Here is a 25803-nt window from a genome sequence, read left to right on the forward strand (position 1 = left end):
GTGGTTCGGTTACGGGAGGGGTTTCGGTAACTGGTGGTGTTTCAGTTACTGTGGTGAAAATGGGTGGTGGTATAGGGAAGGATGTTGGTGGAATAGTGGTAGTGGGGATTATGGTCGGAATGGAAGTAGGAAGAGTTGGTGGAGGGGAAGGAACTGGGGATTGATGAAGTTCCATCTCTGGGGTTGGGGACCGAGGTGGTGTGTTGCCTCGTTAAGGAGATTCGTCTCCTTGAGAGCCTTCAGAACCCGAACTCTCACCCTCAGAGTCACTGGAAGAAGAGGGAATTACAAGCTTTCGCTTCTGTTGAGTCTTCCTCCTCTTCGGCTGTGGGGACTGTGCAGCCTTCGGTTGTTTCCTCTTTTTGGGAGAAGGTCCCTTTGGAGCTTTGGACGCTTGCTTCCCTTTTTCTGCCTTTTTGCCCCTGTTGGTCGGTTTGTCTGCATCATGGATAGACCTGAGCATATCCGGTGTCAGTTCCCTAGGACCAATTGGCCTAAACTCCTTGATCGTCCGAATCAACCTGCTGTCAGATGGCACGCCGCCATACATTGTCTCCGGGATGGAGCCAATGAAAGAAAATTTCGATGCATCTGAGACGATGATCTTCTTGGTATGGAACGTACCAACAGAAGACATCGATGCACCATCAGCAGTGGGAACATCAAATTTGTCCATGGCCCATCTTGTAATCAAGATCCAGAACCGGGCCAACGACACCTCAGAGTGCCGGGATGATGAAGAGAGGCTCTGGATGAGCTGTTGCCATAGGACCCACCCATAGTCCAGGTTAATCCCGTTGTAGACCCCGTACAATATTGACAGGAAGAGACGACTTGCACCGTCAGATCCTGAGCTCCTCTCCGACAAGCCCTTGAAAAGGACTGTAAATAGGTCATTCCACTGTGGCGGCAGGCAAGACTTTTTAAACTTGGCGACAGAGGTGAGAACCTCTGTGTATCCCATGTTGTAAAACATGCTAAACAGCATCCCAACCGGAATCGTCTCCGGATGGACTCTTGAAGGATCAACTGCAAACCCCAGCATGGTGCAGAAACGTTGGCGTGAAACGGAGGTTTTGTGTTCTGCAAGCTCGAAAAACACCCGGTCGACAGCCTTGTCGTAGTAAGCAGTCGCGTAGACCTGCGATAGGGCCACCATTGGCACAGATTCGATTCTTGAGAGTGCAGGAGCAAGTTGGGAGTATTTCAAGCATTCTATGACCGGCGACATGTAGGAGTCGTACGCCAGTGGGTTGAGATCAATCACCAGACATTGTTGTGGGCGTATGGGGAGGATCTGTGAAGTAGCATGAACGGAAGAGGATTCAGCCATTTTTGCAGGTATGAAGAAGATGATGAACAGGAAACTGTATGGGAGTATTTGCGCTTCGGAAATTTTGGAGGTAGTAAAGAGGTAAAAGGTGGTGTAGATGGCTTTTTATAGTGGGTGATAGGAGAGAGAAAAATTGTTTCAAATCTCTTATGGAAATACGAAACGGGTTCTTGAGTGACAGATGGATGACAGTTGAGGCGTGCGATGATCACATAGGAGAGAGAGTGTCAGTTTCCTAGGATCACGCCGCCCAACAAGCGCCGTTTCAGAGAGAAAATCGTTTCCATTTCCACACGTGCCTTTTGTGCCAGAGTGATGACGCTTGGATTTTGCACATGCGTCCACAAGTGTCAGTAAAAGGGCGGCCGTTTCAAATTCACAATCGCCTCCTTTTTACCGTCGTTTGAATTTCAATCCCTTTAACTCCCGCCGAGTCAGCAACCTTTTCGTCTTATCCTTTTAAATGACAGCTTTTGAATGAAATAGCCACGTGGATTGTTTTTAACCACAACAACATAATTAACCACCGGGTAATGATACAGCCTGTAAAAGTTAGTAACGGAATTTTGGAAAATCAAAGATTTTCGTGCAAAGAGTGTAAAAGGAAAAGAAATAAAGCAACTCTTTTAAGGATATTCTATGATGTCAATAATGACACGAAACTGATGATCCCGGGCACGAATCTCTTCCTTCAAGGTCAAGAGAGACCTCAAAGTGTTAGTGTGGAATCCCGTTGAATTACGATCAAACACTTATTAATAAATGTTGAAAGGCTTCTTTTAATTAGGCTAATTAAGGGTGGCTTCGCTTTGATTCAACAATTATGTTCTCGATATAAGAAAGAGAGTGAACAAAGTACTTGTGAGACCAGTGTAGCCTGTTGAACAAGTAGGTAGGAATTTATTTTGTATTGGCTTGGATTAATATAAAATCTCAGATAAAAAAATTTAAAATTGGATCCCTTGGGAAGAAATGTTATGGTGTGTAACAATTTCATAGGAATCACGCAAAATAAAATTTGAGATTTCATGAGGGTACATTCGTCAATCCGTTAGTGAAAACTTGAGCAATTTAATTGTTCACCGTCAATTCATTAGGTGTTGAATTTTGGGTTTCACTCAGCTCGTAGTGACACGAAACTGAGATCATAAACACAAATGTTGTGTAACCATAAACCTCAGTGGTAATTTCTGAGAGTCTCAAGGGTTACATTGATGAAACGAATGTAATGGAGAAGTAAGATGGAGATAGTGTAAGAGAACAAAGTACCTCTGCTGCGAAAATAAGGACCAAGCAGGAAACCCTTAACTCATGTGAGAAAAGGTTGAGGTAGCTCACGATTAGAATAAATGTGTTAGCCTTATTGGGAAGACAAGTATTGTATGCTGCGAAAATAAGGACCGTGCGAGGAATCAAGGATGAGGACTTCATATCCGAAGATCAAGTTATGCAGTAGCCATAGTATTGTATGATGTAGCCTATTAGAGGCATAGCCTAGGGTGAACTTGAACACCTATGTAATCATTTCAAGAAATAATATAAAACCTTTGTTTCGTTATCTGATGTGTTAAGTTGATTCGTTGCATGGTGACTTGGGAAACTGCGAGACAATACTTGGGACGAGTATGAGTAGGTGTGAATGGTAGTAGAGGCATATACTACCGGAAGCACATGACTCACACTTGGATCAGGGAAAGTCACAAGGTTACCAAGAAGCTAGTAATTGATTTCGTTTTATTCAAGTGTGTTGTTACCATCGTTTCGGTAATGACTAAGAAGATTGTTGATATTCCGACCCTAGTGGTCATATCGAATCGAGTCCGACTACGATGAGTATGTTGTGTGGTTCAGAGGACCAAGTTTGATGTAGCGTCCGACTTAAACCAAACGGTTGAAATCAAAGCGATCAATAGAAGTATCGCACTCGTTGTTAAAGAAGTTGGTGGCTAGAAATGCCTAATTTTAAAGTGTGATTATATCACATTAGAACATGAAGGAAGGCATAGTCTGTTTTAGAATTTAACTCTAAGAGACCTAAGTCTAAGTGTTGCAACATACGATGATAGGTCATTAGAATATGACACATCGATCCATAGTAGTAATAAAAGAAGTCATCTCAAATTCGTATCCAGTAAGGATCGAGATTTTGACTTGAAGATCATAATTTAGAGTCTAGCCTGAGGAAGAGAGCAGGTGCACGATCGAGTACTACATACAGTCAATAAGTCTGAGAGATAGACTTGAAGGAATGTAGAAGTTATAATTATTACCTAGGATGAAGAGACGACATATGGAGTCATTATACGACCATGTTTCGTTGATGATTCCAGGACGTAATCATCCTAAGGGGGAGATAATTGTAACGCCCGCAAATCCGGGCTAGTCAATTTAGAGGCAATAGGGGTCGAAAACGACTTTTCGACAAAAGATTATTTAGAATAAATAATCTTAACCAAGTTGTATAGTATGTTACAAGGTTTTCGTACATATAAAGAACGCCGAAAACCGAGTTATAACGAAGAAGTTATGACCCGTTGAAGTTTCGCGACGGAACCGGCACGATACCGGGAAGCGTAAATAGTGAATTTACGATAGAGCGAGATTTAGCCTTAGCGATCTAAACGAAAGTCGTAGAATATGTTAGCCTTAGCGAGATTTAGCCTGAGTTGGATGGATATCATAGACCTAAGGAGGTGGTTCGCTTAAGATAGCGTAAGATGTTCTTTACTGCCAACATGTGAGGTTCGCGTGGGTTTGCCTGAAATCGAGCACAATAACACACAGAAAACATGATATCAGGCCTGCTAGCAGTTAGATACATCAGTGAGCCTATCATTTGACGATAGAGCGTGATATCGACAGCCGGTTTGTCTAGAGAAGGGGTAAGCTAGGTGCCGAATGCCATTAGGACTTTGACTTTTGAGTCTCCCATCATGCCAAACTTTGCTAGGAGAGTCTTTGTGTAAGCTTCCTGATTGATAAAGATGCCTTCGGGTCCCTGTCTTATGTTTAAACCAAGGAAAAAGTTAATAGGACCCATTGAGCTCATTTCAAACTTAGTCTCCATCAGCTTTCTGAATTCAGCTGTTAAGCTGGGATTCGTGGAGCCAAAGATGATGTCATCGACATAAATTTGAACTATCATAAGGTGGTTACCTTCCTTTTTGCGAAAGAAGGTTGGGTCAACCGAACCTTGTTTAAATTTAGACATCTTTAAAAATTTTGTAAGCGTTTCATACCAGGCTCTCGGAGCTTGTTTGAGGCCGTACACAGCTTTATCCAGAATATAGCAATGATTTGGATACTTTTCGTTCACGAACCCAGGAGGTTGCTCCACATACACAGTTTCTTCAAGTTCTCCATTGAGAAATGCACACTTGACGTCCATTTGGAAAACCTCGAAGTTTTTGTGAGCAGCATAAGCCAGAAATATTCTAACAGATTCTAACCTAGCTACTGGAGCGAAAGTCTCTTCATAGTCTATCCCTTCCTCCTGACAGTATCCCTTTACCACCAGACGAGCCTTGTTCCTTATTACATTACCTTCCTTGTCCATTTTGTTCCTAAAAACCCATTTGAGACCAACAACCGAAGCATCTGGAGGAGTTGGAATGAGGCGCCAGACTTTGTTCCTTTCAAATTCGTTCAGTTTGTCTTGCATTGCTTGAACCCAATCAGAGTGATCTAGGGCAGTGTTAACTGTCTTCGGTTCAACTTTTGATACGAATGAGTTAAACATACAAAACTCAACCTTTGAAAATAAGGATGTCTGTTTTGCCTTCAGTTGAGATCGGGTCAGAACCTTTTCAGATACATCACCAACTACTTGAGAGATAGGATGATCTCTGGTCCATTTGGTAAGAGGAGGGTAATTCGCATCAAAGGTTGGGTCTAGTTCAGCATCGATCATTTCTTCTGGCTCAGATTGGCTATCATAATCAATCGTCATATCATCATGCTCCCCCTCAATTGATGAGCTTTGAGAAACATGAGGTTCAGGGGTTTCTTGTGGTGCTGGATTTTCAGGCGTTGAAGCACCTTCGGTTGGAGAGGTATCTTCGGTTGGAGAAGCACCTTCGGTTGGAGTTGTAGAACTTGGCTCCCCCTGGACTTGTGAGCTTGGCTCCCCTTCGACATGAGAACTTGGCTCCCCCTCGACTGAAGCATTGTTGGATGGAGAGTCATCAGTGGGCGATCCTCCTTCATGCATTCTTCTTGCAGCATCTTCGACAATCCGCTTCATATGATCAACTTTGTTGTCTGCTGCACCTGCTTCTGAGAGAGAAGCTTTCTCCGGTTCGTCAAAGAGTTCCAGAAATTTATCATATAAGTTAGCGATCGAGACTGTGACTTGGCCAGTTTGAGGAAAGATTTCCCCAGTGGTGTCTTCTTTGGCCTGTAGCTTCTTGACATAGCTATCGTCAAAGGTCACGTAGTATGTCTCTTCAATCCTTCTCGAACGCTTGTTTAGGACCCTGTACGCCTTGGATGTGAGTGAGTAACCTAGAAAAATTCCCTCGTCGGCTTTGACATCAAACTTGTTGCGGTGTTCTTTAGAGTTAAAGATGAAACACCTTGAGCCGAACACATGGAAAAATTTCACATTGGGCTTTCTGTTGTTTAGAATCTCGTATGGTGTGAGCGTGAATCGCTTGTTGAGATAGGACCTGTTCTGTGTAAAACAAGCAGAAGAAATAGCATCAGCCCAAAAATAAAAAGGTAAGGAAGCGAAACTTAGCATAGTTCGGGCAGCTTCACACAAAGATCGGTTTCGTCTTTCGACAATTCCGTTCTGTTGTGGTGTGTAGGGAGCTGAGAAATTGTGACTAATTCCCTTTTCTGCAAGAAACTCTTCAAACTCCCTGTTCTTGAATTCAAGACCATTGTTGCTCCTGATGTTGCGAACAATCTTCTTGAGTTGTACTTCAATTTGCTTTATAAACACTTTCAGTTTTTGAGTCGCTTCAGATTTGAGCTTTAGAAAGAACACCCATGTAAATCGTGAAAAGTCATAAACAATAACAAGAATATACTTGCTACCACCGATGCTTTCGATAGGTGAAGGACCACACAAATCAATATGAAGTAATTCGAGTGGTTCAACAACTTTTGTGTTGATTACAGATGAATGACTTTGACGACTCTGCTTCCCCATTTCACATGCAGCACATAGATGCTCTCTGTCGAACTTGAGCAATGGAAGACCCCTAACATGACCTCCAGTGACAAGTCGGTTTATATCTTTAAAGTTGAGATGAGAGAGTCTTCGGTGCCACAACCAGCTTTCGTCGGATTGAGCTTTTGATAACAGGCATATGGTTGGGTTTCCTTTGATGGGTTTCATGTTTAGAGGAAACATTTCACCCTTTCGCTCTGACTTGAGAATCACTTTCTTGGTCTTTTTCTCTATGATTTCAGAACCTTCATCATCGAATGAGACTTTGAGACCTGTACCTCCAACAAGTTGAGATACACTGATGAGGTTGTGTTGGAGTCCTTCCACATAAGCCACCTTCCTTATAGTAAAGTCCCCATTTGTTATCATTCCGTATCCCTTTATGGTGCCGAAGGAGTTATTTCCAAACTTGACGTTGCCACCATTTGCAAGAGATCTATATTCCCTGAGCTCCTCTTTCCTCCCTGTCATGTGACGTGAGCAGCCACTATCGATGTACCATTCTTCGTCGAACTGCTCGTCACTTATAACCTGCAAAAATTAAGCAGATTTAGGAACCCAAAGTTTCTTGGGTCCACGTGAGCTTTTCATGGGAACGGGAACAGTAAGAGAGATGTCAACTAGATATGTTCGTTTTATGAGAGTTGTTTCATCTTTCTTTTTAATGGTAAAGACTTTTATTTTGTTAGGATTGGGTGTTTTCGGTTTGGACTCTGGTTTGGATTCATTGACCTTCTTCTTTCCCTTTTGTTCAGCTGACGAATGAGATTTTTGAGAACAAACAGAATTAGCTCTAGAACAAGATGGAGATGAATTGGTAGATGAATTAGAAGAGGTAGAAGAAGTGGGTTTAGATGGAGATAGCTTCTTGACTGGAGATTCTAGGTGACCCTTTTGCTTTTGATCATTGGAGGGACTGACCTTAGAGTCTTGTTCTCTTTTGACTTCAGAACCGAACCTTTGCTTTTGGTTGGAATCGTCTTGTGAACCGAACCTTGGCTTTCGGTTGAATTTTGTCTTGGAACCGAACCTTTGGTTTTGGTTGAAGTCTTTTTCAGAACCGAACCTTTGCCTTCGGTTGGTATTTTCTTGTGAACCGAACCTTGGCTTTCGGTTGTTGTGACTTTCAGGTTTTCTTACAGGATTGTTTTCATACTTCAAATTCTTGTCTTGATGTGAGAAGTATGCATTCTGGGATTGCCAGAATTGTTTCCTTTCAGAAAGGTTCTTCCTGTATCTTTGGTTTCTCTCTATCTTCTTATTCCTCATCTGCTTTGGTTGATGATGAACATTCGCTTTCGTTTTTAGTTTCTCCTTGGCTGGTTCCTTTTGAGCTGTAGGAGTTTTACTATGAGCTGAAGAAGCAGAGGGAATGTCTGAAGAAGTTCCACTTTGAGCTGAGGGAGTAGAGGGAATATCTGAAGGAGTTTCACTTTGAGCTGAGGAATCGTCTTCTTTTGCTGATCTTCCATCCTCCTGAGGAATATCTTTCGTACCACTGGTGCTGGACTCATTGAAATTATCCGGCTTATTCAAGGGTTCAGGTATGTATCTTCCTTTACTCATCCAGGAGGTTCTTTCAGATAAGCCAACGGTTTCGTTTGCATTATCTATTGGAGCTTCCCAGAAGTACTCATCACAGCCATCAGCATTGTCTTCGTTTACAATAGCTGTGAGTTCAGCAGTTTGATGTTCGGTTACCCCAGTCACCTTGTATACTTGATTTGGAGTGGTCCTGACCTTTTGATATACAACTGCTTTCTCTGCTAATTTCGAGGACTTTTGTTGGGACAATCGAGCGAACTCCACTGAATTTTCAGAGATAAGATTCTTGTGGTTTTCAGCTTCGCTTTTAACAAATTCTGAGCAGTCAACCGTGTCCTCTACAGAAATTTCACTCATGTTTTCGTCCTCGTTAAGCTCAGATGCATTTTCAACATCAATTTTGTTTTCTGAGCTTACGTTGGCGTTTAAAGTGTCAAATTTTTGCATGGTTTCGGTTCTCAGTTTAAGTCTATCATTTTCATCCAAAAGATTTTTAAGCATGTCCTTATGGTCTTTGGATTTAATGAAGGACTCGATTTTGTCCAGTCCATACATGTAGGTCGGATTGACATCATCAGACGATATCACACTCTCACAATTGTAGGCTTCGGCATCGATTTCATCCTCCTTAAACTCAAGGAAGGGTAAAATCATGCGATGGATCTTTTGGCCTATTTCACAATCCAAGTGAAGCTGAGTAATATTAGAATAAAGGCGTTTTGCAATTAAACAAAAAACATTCCGCTGTTTTAATAATTTCAAATTATCTCTTTGCAAGTAAATTTTTTCGTCTTTAACTTTAACTAATTCTGACTCCTTTAACTCGATCCACATTCTCCGCTCCTCACTCTTCGACGCCACCCTGCTTAATTGATCAGTTAGGTTAGAATTGGTGACACGAGTTTGAGTTAGGCTACTATCTAGATGAGAAATTCTTGTATTAACGTTTTTTAGTTCTTTTTCATATGAGGATGCTGGTACTTTAGATGAAATAAAAACCGATTGTACCTTCTTTATCAGTTCATCGAGCTCATTGAACTGCTGGCTGAGTGGTTTGGCCGTAAAGCACATGTCCTCCTGCACCTTCGGTCCATCGCTTCCACCATCGGTGTTGTATCCCCTCATTTGAGATACGTCAGTCACCATGAAGCATCTTCCTCCACTGCTTTCCTCCTTAGCCACATAAGCTTTTCCATGGGTAGGCTTCCTTACTTCATCGTCTTCTGAGTCGGTAGACCAAACTTCCATGCTACCGAACTCGTCATCATTAACCGAACCCTGCACAATAAGAGCATTAATAGAAGGGTTAGCGGTAGACTTCTTCTTTCTCAACTCATCCAGTCTCTTCTGCAACACAACTTCCTCATCATTTCCATCATCCTTTTCCGCCATCTTCTTAAGAACACAGTCCTTAGCATAGTGGTTTTTCCCACCACAGTAGTAACAGCTTACTCCGGAATCGCCATCCACCTTCTGTTCCTTCTTGGGCTCCTCAGCCTTCGGTTCATTGTTCACCTTTTCAGAGTTGTAACTCCCCTGCCAGTTTCGGTTTTTGTTGCTGGGGAATCTCTTCTTTATGAACCTCTTGGGATTAGACACCATCATGGCATAATCATCAGACGTGAGGTCATATTCCTCCAAGTTGAGGTCTTCATCCTCCATCACAGCTTTACTTTTAGATAGGAGGGCCAACGAACCAAGACTCGAAACGAAGTTCTTTTCTTGCAGCACAATCTTCTCTTGGGACTTAAGAATACCCACCAGTTTCGCCAAAGAGTATGATTTAAACTGCTCATGGGCTTTGACTGTGGAAACCACTGCTCTCCATTCAGACCTCAGTCCATTCAAGAAAGTAACCTTCTGTTCGATGAGCTTCCTTTCAATATCGTGTTTGATCATCTTGCTGAGAAGATGATTGAAGCGATCAAACGTCTGGGTCACCGTTTCTTCGGCCCCTTGCCTGAATTCTCCAAACTCAGATAAAAGCAAAGTTTGGATAGAATGTTCAAGATCCTCGTCTGTAGAATACAGTTCACGAAGTCTATCCCAAACTTCCTTTGCCGTCGTGCATGAGCTGACCAATCTGAATGTGTCGGACTGAAGGGCGAATCTGATCAACCTTAACGCCTTAATATTGCACTGGAATTTGTCCTTTTCATCTTGTGCAATATCCTTCACGTCCTTTAGCAGATCATTGTACTCCTTTTGTGTCTTAATGATTCTGGACGTTGCAAAATGAGAAAATGGTCCATTGATGATAGCTTCCCATATGAGGTACCCATTATCCTCATATCCAATCACGTAGTCTTCGAAGTGATGCGCCCATACTTCATAGTCATGGGTGTATAAGATTGGAATCTTTGTCGTCGAACCGATGCTGTTGGAAATATTAATGGGGTTTGATTGCGTCTCGTCCATTATGATCGTAAAAACCTGTTCAAAGATCAGACTTGTAATAAAGCAGATTAGGGCAAAACAATAAATATCAAGATACGTCAATAATGAGATGACGGCTCAATAAATATTATTAATTGCGGAAAAACCCTAATGGAAATCTTTTTCACAGAAAAGATGTGTATCGATTACACAACCTCCTGCTCTGATACCAATTGATGAGATTAAAATAACCTTTAATCTATAAAGATCGATTAGATCTTGAACAAGTATGTAAATATAAAACTATAAGAACGCAATAATAAGAACAAGACAAGATAGAATCAAACGTGTCGAATGATTAAACAAAATCCTCAGAAGAGCTCGATTAAGAACATCAACTGTAGAGGATTGGAAGGTTACAAGAACGATTAAAGAAAAACGTTATGCTCTAGATGAATCGCTATTTTGTTAATCTCTAAATCGTTAACCTAATATGCATGCAAGCATAAACTTTATATACAAGACATAAAAGGCTCTCGGTTGGACAGGCCCAAACCGGAGTACAAGATAACTATACTATCGAGCCCAAAAGACGCAATCTTCAAAATAATCTTCAGCCCAACAGCCAATATTGGTGTGTCATTGGAACCATCTTCCTTTGTTACACCACCTTTGCATGAAGATACTAATATTTTGTTTGGGGATGATCAAGAATCCATTGATGATTTTGTCTTCGACACATTTACATCCATACAGATAGTGATAATGATGATACCCCATGACTAAAGGTCAATTCAAGGAACTGAATAAAAAGCTTGACTCCATTCTTGAGCACACAAACGCCTTTTCTTCCACCAAATGGGAAAATTTGTTGACGACTCATAGAGCAACAGTGGAAATGCTAATGTCAACAAATGCTCAGGCTCTTGAAGAAACAACAAAAAATGCTCAAGCTATAACACCCAGAATCTGGAAGGCTAATTATGGAAAATAAAACCTCACTTTGAAAGGTCGACTAGTCGAGTTTAAGGTATAAACTCGAAGAGTAGGAATTTTTAAGTCACGTGCATTTTCAAAGATCAATTCGATGAGTTGGTCGCTGTTTGAGAAACCCTAAATTCAGGGTTTTGCACCCTATTTAAACAACTTAAGCTCTAGGGTTTGGCCTCATTTCCAGCCTCCAAGTCCCAAAACCCTAGCCACGACACCCTAGAGCCTTGTGTGAGCTTATGACGCCTTTTTGAGAGAAAACTTGTGTTTTTTAAGCTTGTCAAAGAAGAGGAAGCTAGAGGACACAAAAAGAAGAAAGTAGATCCAAAAACTTCACTCCATTTGCAGCGTTTTTGGGTAAGCATGTCTCAAACTTGATTAATGTTTTCTTAGATCTCTTCATTTCACTTTTATGGGGTTTTTGGTCCAAGAATGTTAACTTTTGGGAAATGGACGACCCAAGTGGGTATTCTTCCAGATCTAGGACCTTGAAGGGCTGTTATGGCATAAAGGTGCAAACTTTATGGCCATTGGAGCCCCATGTAAGCTCTAAGATGTCATTTTGGCTTTTTAAACCCCAAAAGGCCATGCATGGAGTTAAAGGCAGAAACTTTACGTGTTTAAATGATGTCTAGGGTCTAGATCTTAGTTTATATGCCTTAGTTCGAAGTATATATGGCTTTTGGATCAAGATCTAGATCTTGAAGAATTAGTGTTTGAGCTAAATCCATTAAAGGAAGCTATTGTAAAGTTGGAAACTTTACCCTTAAAAGGACATTTTCATTGTGTAGAAGAAGTGTGGAGTCTAGATCTGGAGGATATGAGCTTAATCTATTAAGATGGCTTAACAGACTGAAGAACTCGTCGAGTCCATAGAGGAACTCGACGAGTTGGGTTGAAATGTCCTGATTCTGTAAAAGGGAAAACTCGACGAGTTCAAGGATGAATCGACGAGCAGAATGGGAAAGTCCTGATACCATGGATAGGAGGAACTTGAAGAGTTATGAAAGAACTCGACGAGTTGGATCGCGAGTTCAGAGTTCTCGGATTTATGGAACTCGACGAGTTGTATATTGTTTTGTACACCTTTGTATTTAGGCTTTATGCTAAATAGCCCATTGTATGTATTGATCCCAAACTCATGTATTATACATATATAATTAATGAAAATGTGTGACATCATTCTTTCTGAGAAATTAGTGATTGTAACACAGTATCAGGCTTCCAACTTTAACCCTAGTCAATCCAAGTAGCGTAATTTCATCATCACGGTCGTCCCTGTCGATCTATGCTCCTCTAATCTCATCGATAATCTTCTTTTGTCTCTCTCCCTTTGTCGATCACTCAAACATGGCAGGAACACCAACCTAAGGTTCCTCCAAATCGACACCTAGTGATAAGATCTATGGCATCACCAGCATAAAATTGTACGTACCTCTCATTCTTGACTTAGATTCGTTCAATTATGATGCATGGAAAGAGCTCTTTAAAACTCATTGTATTAGGTATAAGGTCTTAAATCATCTTGAAAACGTACCCAGCCTTTTTCCGGATCCAGATGAGTGGAACATTGTTCACAATATTGTCAAATAATGGCTTTATGGTACTCTGTCTCAACCAATTCTCCAATCAATTCTCAAGAATGACACAAATTCTAATGATATGTAGACCACTATTAAAGTCTTATTTCATGAAAACAAAGAGACCAAAGATATTGAGCTTGATAATAAATTGAGGAAACATGGTTATTCGAGACTCCTCAATCAAGGAATATTGTAACAAAATCAAGTCAATTTCTTAATCTTCTCGTCAACATTGGAGCATTTGTACCCCAACGAAATCTTGTCATATACGTTGTAAATAGATTGTCTAAAAAATATGCTCACATCGTCACCACCATACATCATATGAAACCTATTCCCCACATTCCTTGAAATGCACTCCATGCTCACATTAGAAGAACGATCCATGCTCAAGGAACAAAACCGTCTCGTTCAAACATCCCACCTCGACAATTCATTTTTACCTATCGTGTTTACAACCGAACATCAAAATCAAGCACAACATTCTCGTGGAATCTCAGCTAGCTCCAACTCTGGCAGACGTGGGGTTGGTCGGACCTAGGGATGTCAACGGGACCAAACGGGAGCAGAAATAGCTGCCCCTGGCCCCAGAATCAGTTATTACCTCCGCCCTCGAATCCCCCGTTTACATAGCCCCCGATCCCGCCCCCGTTCCCCCGTTTCATAGGCTTAACATTGACTTTTTTTGCTAAAACAGTTTGTTATATTTTGGACTAAAAAACTATTTTTCATAACTTTAAATGCTTAAACCAAGTGGAATCAATGTCTTTAAAAGTTGTGTTCTTGACATCCTATGGTTGTTATAATCTTTCTTATTCATGTAATTAATCATTTTGTTGGTTTTGTTAAAATGTTATAAATAAACTAGTTATTTTTAAATGCTTCCGTTTGTCGTTAAAATTGTTTTAATAAAAAGGATTGTTTTTAGCTTCCCAAAACTCATCAGTTTTGACATGTGGTGGTGGCATTCATATCTTCCGACGGTGGTGGCGACAACATTCATAAGTTCCAGCAAGTCACCGCCTTTGGTTCGAGGTTCGGTGATGACAAACATTTGTTTTGTAGGTTTATGGTTTGAGTGATTGTAATGTAGAGAGAGATAAACGGGGAGAGATGGGGGTGATAGCATTTTTTTTTCTTTTTTATAGTTCTTGTTCTAGAAAAATAGAAAATGAAAATACAAAGGGCAAGTCGTCATTTAGAAAAAATTCAAAACAAATTTGACAAAACTCGCAACAAAATCAAAAACCGGTAATGTTAGTCTAAATTATTTTTGGATGAAAGTGACGATTTTCGATAAACCGCATGGACCATTTTACAAAGTCAATGGGCAAATTATCAAAGAAAAAAAAAAAAGACAACCGATATTGTCTTTTAATTGGAAATTATTTACGATACATACAGAAAATATGGGGAAGTCTTGGCTAATAGAGAAAAACAAATAATAAAAACAAATAGATCTCACTTGATGAGCCGGTTATTTTGAAAAGCTCTAAGACTTTAAAATCCAAAGCTGGATTTTTGAAAACCACAAGTGTTTTTAATTGCTAACAAAATGATTTTTTTCTAACAAAATTATTTTATTGCATAAAATGATTTGTTTTAAATGTCATATCAGGTAAAACATGTCATTTTACAATTTTATATTTTTTGCTTAAGTTTTAAATTTTATTATGATTTTGTCACAAATTTTCAAAATCTTTATTTTATAAATTTTCTCAAAAATTAATTTTTATTTTACAACCTGACTTTTAAGATATTTATATAACCTTTTTTTTAACTTTTTTATATAAAGATATTACAACTTTTTTTTTTTTTTGCAACATTTATTAGTATCTTCAAAAAAAATTTACAACATTTTTTAGATCATTTTAAACTTTTTAGAGCGTTTTTAAATTTGTTTTACAGCAACGCAATAAATAGGGGGAACCAATAAACACGAATAATAGATTGAAACCCATAAAATCAACTTTATTATTCGATCTATTTTCAAATCAAATATGGAAAGAGAAATTACACATATCAAAATTGTTGGTTTCATGGGTCTCAATCTATTTTTCTTTTCTTGTTACTTTTATTTTTATTTTATTTTTATTTTTTTTTTTTTTGTCAATTGATTCTTTGTGTTTCAATCTATGTTTTGTGTTGCTTAGCTATATGGGGTTCGGTATATTTCAATATTTGATCTATTTAAGTTTTAAATTTTTAATTCCAAACATTTTACAAGTGTTCTAAAAAAATTTAAAAGTTCAAAAAAAAAATTGTAATTTTTTTTAATGTTTCAAAAGTTGAGTGTAAAAAAATGTAAATTTTTTGAAAGTGTTGTAAAAAAATTTGTAAATTCTTTTACACTTTTTGTAACAAAAGTTGTTCAAGTTCCTTAAAAAGTTAACTTGTTAAAATATTAACTTTTGAACGAATATGTAAAAACGAGTTTAAACCAAAATCGTAATAGAATTTGAAAGTTAGACCAAAAATGTAAACTTTTAAAAACAACATGCTATGCAATAAAATAGGTTTGTTTATAACTTGAAAAATCTGGAAATAATTCATTTTTCGAAAACAATTTCAAGTCTATATTTTATAAAGAGCCATTATGTATGAAGGGAAAATGGGGATATTATATTCTCCAAATTTGTGTCGAGGAGGATATCACAACCACAATTTGTATGTTACAAGTTTAGACCGTAGTTTAATTATGTTGTAAAATAAATGGATTTAACACAAGTTATGGCACTTAGGTCATGTTTGGTTCAAGCTAATGCATAATCATAGCATTACAAGTGTGTAGAGATCGAACACAATTTTGTATGGGTGCCCGTAGTGGCACAGACAATGACTAACTTGTTTGTACGTAGTGCAAAAGTTTTCAATTTTTTTTTCTATTATCGTGCCTCTATTCAAATTTCTCATGCCATCCCATGCCACCCCTCAGGGGCGGTGTAACACCCGGATTCATATTTGCCTTATTAATTATGGTTGTGGCTCAATCATCAGCTGTCATAGGGATTAGAGCTTTGGAAAAGCAAGGACTTAGTCATTTTCGGATGTTGATGTTATGATTCGAATACCTGATTGTGTCTTTGGGAGCCAAGGGTGTGACTGTAAATTGACATATCGTGTTATGGGTCGTATTCGAAAGGTCTTAAGGCTTGAGTGTGGGACTTCTCGCCACCTTTTCCTGGATATAAGGTTCGTCGGAAACGGACCTCGAATGAGGGAGTTATGATAGTTTGAAGGATTTGACAGTTTTGGTCCCTGGATGGAAAAGCTTGCATTTCAGTACATGCATGCAAGATGGCAACGCGTGAGTACGCCCAACGTAAGTTGGGGTATGCCCAACATAGTGTTGGATAAATGGGACACATGATAGGAGACGTACGCCCAATGTAACACCGTAAATTTCAAAACAATTTTTCGCATTTTTTTTAAAAGCATAATTCATTTAATATTCATAAAACATCAATGTTTGAAACTCAATCCATGACATATAAAAATCCCAAGATCTCATAACATAAAAATCCCGTGTGTGTACTGATCAAGCCGGCGCCTTCCCACGGTCATCACTAGTACCTGAAACAAATAACACCAAACACTGTAAGCACAAAGCTTAGTGAGTTCCCCAAAATACCACACATAGCACATATTAGCCACTCGAGGCTATAACTCTGTGGGTCCGTGGACCCTACTCTGTGAACCCTCTGGTTCTAACTCTATGAACCTTCCGGTTCCAACTCTATGAACCTTCCGGTTCCAACTCTATAAACATGCACAACATAAATCACATAGAAATAATGCAGTACAACACATAACATACATATAGCAAACAAATACTATGTCACATAACTCTGATTACCTACTCAAGGTAAAGTATAGTGAGAAGACTCGCCTCGCGTATCTCGATAACTCGCAAATCCCTGAAATCACTAGTGCTCGATCTCCCGAGCTATAGTCCTCCTATAACACAATATATCTCTAATTAACACTTTCACAACTAAGGTTGACTAACCCTATCAAGTCAACACTGGTCAACTCTGGTCAATGGTCAACGGTCAACTTTGACCGGACTCGGCGAGTCTAAACGTGTTCACTGACTCCCTTGGATCCTCTCTTGACACTTCGAGTACTTCCCTAACTCGACGAGTTCCACCTGGCATGAGTCGCGGGGCCACCACGACTCAACTCGCCGAGTCTCAAGAACAACTCGGCGAGTTCCGGCTTGACTCAGCCCCCCCTTGACTCTCCCTGACTCACTGGGTCATCCCTCAACCCGTCGAGTCTACTCGCTGAACAATTTACGTGAAACCCAAACCCTACTCGCCGAGTCTCAAGAACAACTCGGCGAGTTCATGTCATGCACAAACTCTATTGACCTCCTGAGGTCAGGTCTGTTTCCCCAGACCATAGATCTGGCCTTCCCAAGCATGAATGTCACGTAAAGTTCGAAACTTGATGCTTGTATAACCACAACAAGGCATCAAAAGGAGATTTGGTCCCAAAAATGACAACCTAAGTCCAATAACTCCATACTAACCCAAAAGCTCCAAGGGTTAAGGTCTCTGGACCTCTTTGAGTCCAGATCCAACGCACAAACTCGAAGAGGGACCATTTGCTTCACATAATCACTCTCCAAAGGGGTTAGAAAACCCTAACTCTAAAGATCGACCCTAAAACTGAAGGAGGTTCGAACTATTACCTCAAAATGAAGCCTCTGGACTCTGGATCTGCTTGAATCTCACTTCCTCCTTGCTCTTGTCACCCTCTTCTTGCTAAACAAAGGATACAAAGATCCAAAAGTGACTTCTTCTCTCTCAAAGTGATTTAGCTCTTTTAGGGTTCTCTCAAGGGACTGGTAGCCGCAATGGGAGGCTATAAGTGCCCTTAAATAGGCTCCAAACCCGGGGAATTAGGGTTTCATTAAATAGCATGGACTCGCCGAGTTCACTTTTGGACTCGCCGAGTCCAGACGCGAACCCGCGCCCATAACCGCGATCATACTCGACGAGTTTGGGCTCCAACTCACCGAGTCCCCTCACAAATCACCAAAAAATACAATAATAAATAATACCTGGGAATCCGGCTGTTACACCCAGCGTATAAGGAGTACACCCAACGTACGGCCATTATCTTCGAACCCTAATTTTCAAGGGTTGGCTCACTATTTAGAGCACCTTAAGTCCTAGGGGTTGCACCTCTCTTTCATTCTCAGAGCCTTAAACCCTAATTTCGAGTGGTAGCTTCATCTAAGAGTGTTGGGAGCTTTGTGGGTGCACTTTGGTGGTTTTGGTGTATTTCAAGAAGTGGAAGCTCATTACAAGGTGGGGGTTCAAAGGAGGACTTGTGGATCAGGACTTCTTGCTACATTTTCAGCTCAAAGAAGGTAAAAAGTTATAAGCTTAATCGCTAGAAGTTGTTATTTATGAATATGTGGGTTTTGGTCCCTTTTTGACCTTATGAGTAAGATCTAGTGATTAGACACCACTTCAGAAGCTTTGAGTTGCTACTCTAGGCATTTTAGAGGTTATAAGTCCATAAAGTTGTCATCTTTGAGGCTAGAAACCATTCTTGCATGTTCTAGATGGTTATTATGGGGTTAAGTTGATCATTGGGTCCCTTTAAGTCATGCAAATGCTTAAAGGTGTGTAACACCCAAAATCTGGAAGGCCAAGAAAGGAAAGAAACCCTAATTTTTAGGGGTGACTCGGCGAGTCCGAGCAGGATCCAGGTCGAGGAGTAAGTGACCGACTCGGCGAGTCGGCCAAGGAGACTCGGCGAGTCTGGTCTGTGCGAGGAAAACCCTAATTCCGGGAGTTGTATCCTATATAAAGGGTGTTATGTCCCTCCCTCAGCCTCCATATCATCCTAGAGGACCTGTAAACCCTAGATTTCGTGTGAGCTTCCATCATTTGAGAGATATAGCTTTGGAGGAAGGAATTTCGGAAAGGAACTTGAAGATCAAGAAGGTTGCTTCAAAGGAGAGGTGTATATCCGAGATCTACTTCAGTTTGTGTTCATCTTGGAGGTATTAAGCTGCCATTTTCCCTTCTTTGCATCTAGATTTATTTTGTTATGAGATTTGGGGGTTTTATGGTTGATTGAGACCTAATTCGAGTTAGGGGTTAGATATGTTGTTGCCACTTCAGATCTAGTTTTAGGATGGTCCAATATGTCATAAAGCATCAGAAGATGAGTAGTTGGTGAAGCCCTTTTTTCCTTAAACCAAACCCTAGTATGTTTTGAGCCTAGATCTCTTTAGTTATACGTAAAGTTTGCAACTTTACGTGAGGATTGAGCTTTGGAAGTAAGGATCTGTGGTTTGGAGTCCCTGCATGACTCAAAAGTCCTCTGCATGTTGGGAGATCTGAATGGACTCGGCGAGTCCTTTGAGTGGACTCGGCGAGTAGCATGAAGATGAGGAGGAACTCGACAAGTGGGATGAACAGCTCGTCGAGTCGGATGATGTTGGGTAGGAACTCGGCGAGTTGGAAGAACAACTCGGCGAGTTGGATGAAGATTGCCTGGTACTCGGCGAGTCTGTCCTTGGACTCGGCGAGTCAGGTCGCGAAGCCCCAAACCCTTCGAGTTGAGACTCGAATCAGTGAGTCGGGTGGAGACTCAGCGAGTTGGACAGGTCAGGACTCGAAAATTGTTGGACTCGGCAAGTCATGTCGCGAATGGAAGGACCCTGAGTATATGAACTCGGCGAGTCAGTAAGTGGACTCGGCGAGTAGGGTTGACCTGGAAAGGTTGACTTTGACCAAGACTTTGACTTAGACCAGAATTGACTTGGTTAACTGTTGGGGGTCAGTTAGACTAAGTGTTGCATTGATATTGATAGCTCGGGAAGCTAGTAGAGAAGGAGTTCAGTGAGTGGTCGGGCAGCAGCTAGTGGGATCATCAGCATGTTCAGCCAGTGCAAGTGAGTTTCCCTTTGTGTGAATGGGTCTAAGGCCACAATGCCGGCCCATGTAGTTATGAGTAGAAGACCCGGGGGTTAGCCCCAGGCACAGTGTGCTAGTATGATATTCAGGACGAGGTCCAATGATAGCGGGCGGGTGCCCAAGGATTGGTTTCTATGATAGTTTATACTTGTTGTCTGTGTGATACATGTAGGGAGGTGAGTGTGGGCGAGGTCCCGTATCTCACCGATAACAGAGTGTAGATGGTGTTCCACATCTCATTAGCAGCAAAGTAGGGGCGAGGCCCAAGTTAGGGAAGGAGTGAGTGTGGGATGGGCCCGTATCTCACTATCAGTAGGAGCATGGATGGGGTTCCAAGACTCATCAGTAGCAGGACAAGGGCGAGGCCCAGGATAGGTGAGGCCTTAGGACATGATCCATTGTATATGTTTAGCTTATGTTTTGCAGTATGATTACGTGGTATTATATGTTAGCGGGCGAGGCCCTATGACAGGCGAGGCCTAAGTGAAACAGATCTGTATCCGAGCGGGGCTCGAAGCCAGGCGGGGCCTGGAGCGGCGGGGTCGTGGTAGCGGACGAGGCCCGAGGTAGGGGGCGAGACCCAGAATAGCGGGCGTGGCCCAGTATGTGCAGTATGTGGTTATGCATGGTATGTGGTAGGGTGGGGAACTCACTAAGCTTCGTGCTTACGGTTTTCAGTTTTGGTTTCAGGTACTTCCGGTAGCGGAGGGAGGAGCTCGGGGTGATCGCATGGCACACACCATAGATTAGACAGCCTGGGAATGTTTACTCTGATGACGAATATGTATTTTGGAAACTAATACTCTGCTTATGTTTTGAAATGATGAAATTGCTTTAAGTAATGTTTTATTAAAAGAAATTTTCAGTCTTAAATTTTGGGACGTTACAAGTTGGTATCAGAGCCTTGGTTTGAGGGATTCGGACATGCTCTCGGGTGTGTCTGAACTCAAACCAAGGAATTGGTATAGAAGTTTTCAAAATGAAAAGACAGTTTTGTAAAAAGAGAGTTTTGGGAAAGAAAGCAGTTTTAGAAAAGCAAAAATAATTCAGAAAGAAAAGAACTTTGAAAAGAGAAAAAGGGGTGTGGTGCATGCAATCAGCCGAACTCAAGTAAGTACCCCAAAATACCCGTACAAGTCTATGTTATTGTTATCAGATAATAGAACAGTATGCTATAATAGGACTAAAGATCTAGGGATGATGCCTTATGTGCCTGTTATTTGTGCTTTTGAGCTGCATGATAGTGTTGATTAGACAGTAGTAGGATAGCATGTTTAGGTTATGCCTGAGTTTATGAGTTTGTGTTGCATGCTAGTTCAGATTCTTGCTATGTGGATATGATTGCTTGAGTATGTTATGGTTAGATTTTCCCTTGTCTGAATGCTGCTTGCTTTGTGCATTGTGGGATTCTGAGTGATGGGAGTTAGCCATTAGGTGGATACGACACGCCACATGTGATCAGGGTTGAATAATCTCAGAGTGTTGGACTTGGTCCTATTGCGCAGCTCTTGTTTGAGTCCAACCGTTGTAGGAACGAGTCTTTTACTTGAAGGATTATCTGAGCCACGTCGCATGTGATGGTGTCCATGTGATGGCTAATTGGCATCACAAGGGGACCTTCAGCAGCTGAGGACTGGACATGTTTATTGAAGTTAACCAGAAAATAATCATCGTCTTTAAAATTTTAACGAAAATGAACATGTTTTTAGCAAAATTAATAATTTTATTTATTGTTATTTAGAAAATATTATGTTTAATTCTTTTATATAAACCTCTTTAAAACTTATATCATCATAATAATCTTTATATTTGATTTGCATATGATTAAACTAAATAAATTTTTTGTTTAGATTTATTTTTAAATATTGTATAGTTAGTTTTAGTTTATTGCAGCAGTCTGTAGAGGTTAAATAACAAAAATACTTCTTATTACAGGTTGCAACCGTTTGGTCCACCTCTTCTATGCAGATGTGGTCTACAGACTTCAACCGTTTTCGCTTCGAAAAAATAAACATCACCTTGGTTAGTAGCCACAATTGTTAAGGTGTACTAATCGTTCAAGCTACTATGATAGCTTTAGAATGTTGTTTTCTTTTAGTGTCAGGATATCAAATGCAAAAAGTCGTATGTTGAGGCATTAACAATTAAAAAACATGTTTCGGATTCAGTTTAGTAAATTAAAAAAACGGTTTCAATTCAAAAACTGATCTTTTAATTTTATAAATCCGGTTTTAAATTGTTAGATCAGATAATACCTATTGGATTTTAAAAACCAGTTTAATTTTATTTTTCAGATCTTTTTAAGAAAGTGGTCCAGTTTGTATACTTCCATCTCTATATACAGGGGTGTTTATTCGGATGAATATGATCCGATCCAATCAAGTAAATCTAAACAGATCTCGGTTTTTAGAAAATAGATCTGAATAGTCCAAACTAAATTCTAATCCGATCAAATCCAACCAAATTATAATTTGGTTGGATCAGCTTTTACAATTCGTTTTTTAAGAGGCGATACACACACACACATACACACACACACACACACACATATATATATATATATATATATATATATATATATATATATATATATATATATATATATATATATATAACTTAAATATTAGTCTTAAAAAGTATATAAAAAGAACTTTTTAATTACGAATTATAATTTATAAACAACTATTAAGAAAATTTTATTATAGTTTAATATTTCATTGACAAGAAACTTTTGATAAGTACTTATTTAAGTGTTATATTGGATGAAAGTTTCTAATAATTACAAAAAATAGTTTAGTAAATTTATAAATGATTAAAGATATATATTAAAAATAAACAATAAGTTGTTATTCATTTTTTTTGGTTTTTATTTTATAAACCAAAACCAATTTAAAATCTAAAATAATAATTCAGTTTAACCAAAAATCAATCCAGAAATCCATATCAACGAACTAAATAATTCAATCCAAATTATTTAGACAATTCAATTTTATCCGAAGAGTTTCTAGGGAAAATGACTTGCGATGGTAATTATCTTTTTGTCTTGTTCACATTTAGGTAATTTTAATTTTTTTGTACACATTTGACAATTTAACTTGGTAAATGTGTTCACATATTACCATTGCCAGCTGCTATAGCAGGTGGCAATGGTAATATGTGAACACATTTACCAAGTTAAATAGTCAAAGGTGTATAAAAAGAAAACTATCTTAATGTGAATAATTTTTTTTTACAAATTTCTTAAGAAGTGTATAATTTCTTACAAAGTTTTTATGATATTTTTTTCCTATAGGTTTTTCTATTATAATGTTTTAAACTTTGCTTATAATTTTTTTAAACTTTTTTATACTTTCATATAACTTTAATATAAGTGTTTTCAAACCAAATATTTTATAAATATTTAAAATTTTTCCTACAAGTTTTTAACTTTTTTTTACATTTTCATACATTTTTTTTAAAAAATTTCATAAATTTATTTCTAAACTTTCTTTTACAACATTTTTAAAATGATTCCCTAATTTTGTATAATAATTTAATATTTTGTATAACATTTTAAATACTTTTGTTAAATACTAGTTTAAAACGTTGTATTAAAAAAATTAAAAGTTTATCAACTTCTAATTAAAAATATTAAAAAGTTGGAATAAAATTAAAACATTTATATTATATAATTTTTTTTGTTTTTTTATTTGCTAAGTAATATATTTTTTTTTCTTTTTAGAAAACACCCTCTATACTTTTGGTTACATATTTAATTTATTTAATTTAAAAATATTGTATATGCTTAAAAACAAACAAAAACAAACGAAAAGAATTATAAAAGGCTATGTATTAAATATTTCACGAAATAAAAACATATTTATTAATTAAAAAGTAATTTTAAAAATGATCAATATTTAATTAATATTTAGAAAATTATAGATATTTTAAAAATAACGTTTGCAAAAAAATAATACAAACAAAATAAAAATAAAATCGTTATTAAAAGTGGGGAAAAAGACTTATCAAAATAATTAACTTTTTGTTTTTTTTCACATTTAGACAAATTTCTCTTTTTGTACACATTATTTTAACCATTTAATTTTTTAATTTGTTCACATATTACCATTTTCACCTGCTATAGCCGGTGACAATGACAATATGTGCACAAATATAATAAATTAAATGGTCTATGGATATAAAAATAAAAAAATTATCCACATTTAAACAAAAAATTAAAGATAATATAGCCGGTGATAATTATAATATATAAACACATATAATAAATTAAATGATTAAATATATACAAAAATAAAAAAGTTATAAAAAATATAGATTGATTACCCTATAATTTATTTTTTCCTAAGTTTCTATCTATATACCATAAGCCGAAATGATTTTTATTGCTGGCCCATAACAAACGTATTACGGCATATTTTGGTGGGCCGAAATTTAACTAATACTTTTAGACTTTTACTTTACCTATTTCAAGATTTTAATCATTTCAGCCCAATAGGGTTTGTATTTTCATTCCCCCGTATATAAATTAAATCTTTAGGGTTCTTCGATCACAACTCCTTCAAACTTTGCAGCCGCTCTATCGACTCTAACGCACGGCAGGTAATTTTGTTCTCAAGTATCATTTCTAAAAATTCCTCCGTAGACTTAGATTCATGCCAGTATTGATCGATTTCAGTTGCATCTTTATGATATTCGTAGTTGATGTAATCATTCTATTGTTTGCGCTTCAAATTTGAGACTTTTTCTACACCGATTGTACTAATTGAAGATGTACATTGTGTATTAATCGATACAATTCCAATTATCTTATATTTGCTATGATTTCTTTGTGTAATTTCAGCTTCTGAAAGATGGAGTCACAGATCAAGCACGCAGTAGTGGTGAAAGTTATGGGAAGAACTGGATCAAGAGGTCAGGTGACCCAAGTGAGAGTGAAGTTTCTTGATGATCAGAATCGTTTTATCATGAGAAACGTCAAGGGACCCGTCAGAGAAGGTGATGTTCTTACCTTGCTAGAGTCCGAGAGGGAGGCAAGAAGGTTGCGTTGATTTTTTTTTTTGACTTATTTTTCATATTCGTAAGCCCTCTTCGTTTTGATTTCGATGTATTGTGAGACTCGGTTTTGAAAGTTGTTTGAGTGAAATGATTTGGTGAATGTTAAGTGTTATTCTATTTGAATTTAGAAGTAAACTTTTGAGTTTTGATATACCTTGTTAGGGTTGCATATTTTGAATGGAGAATTCATCAATTGCCTATAGAAGTTCTTATGGTATTCTAGATAGCTTTTTTTTTATTGGAATGAATAAAACTCATGTAGGTATTTTTTTAGTTGCTTACATTTTTATAATTTAGGATAAAAGCCTATATGTAGATTTTGAGCGACTTGTTGAAAATCTTCGTAGTAGTGGTTGGTTTAAGGAGAAATTTATTGAAATTCCAAGTTAGTTGAATGAGGTAACTAAAGCATAATCCTAGTGAATATAGTGCTCCAAAGCCAATAGAAGGGAACGACTGCAATTCTATGTTTATATCGTTTTTGTTTTATAAATGAAAATGAAAAGTTTGTTTTTGGATGACAATGGCCTTGGCATGAAAATTGCCGATTTGTAGTTTTACTTCAAAATCATCTGGTTTTATAAATGATTTATGTTTACCATTATAGTGTCTTACCCTAAACTTACAGGCTTTTGTCTGCAATTAGAATTTTATTTGATTATCCTTGATTTTATTTATTGTTCTACTTAAATACCTTCAATTTAGATATTGTTTTATTTTAATATGTTTAGTATGGAAAATATAAAAAAGTAAACTACATAAATCATTTGGAGGGTGTTTGGGAGTGATTTTTTAACTAGAAAA

At 38.3% G+C, this 25803-nt stretch overlaps 1 protein-coding gene across 1 annotated transcript; it reads left to right on the forward strand.

Annotated features, from left to right (window-relative positions):
- The first annotated feature begins 24390 nt into the window (after positions 1-24390).
- LOC111877724 (40S ribosomal protein S28-2) lies at positions 24391-25150 on the forward strand. The gene is made up of 2 exons (XM_023874231.3): positions 24391-24543; positions 24785-25150. Exon 2 carries the CDS (start codon positions 24795-24797, stop codon positions 24990-24992), a length of 198 nt encoding a protein of 65 aa, XP_023729999.1. The 5' UTR covers positions 24391-24543; positions 24785-24794; the 3' UTR covers positions 24993-25150.
- The last annotated feature ends 653 nt before the right edge of the window (positions 25151-25803 follow it).

This window comes from Lactuca sativa, chromosome 3 (genome assembly GCF_002870075.4).
Source record: "Lactuca sativa cultivar Salinas chromosome 3, Lsat_Salinas_v11, whole genome shotgun sequence".
Lineage (NCBI taxonomy): Eukaryota > Viridiplantae > Streptophyta > Magnoliopsida > Asterales > Asteraceae > Lactuca > Lactuca sativa.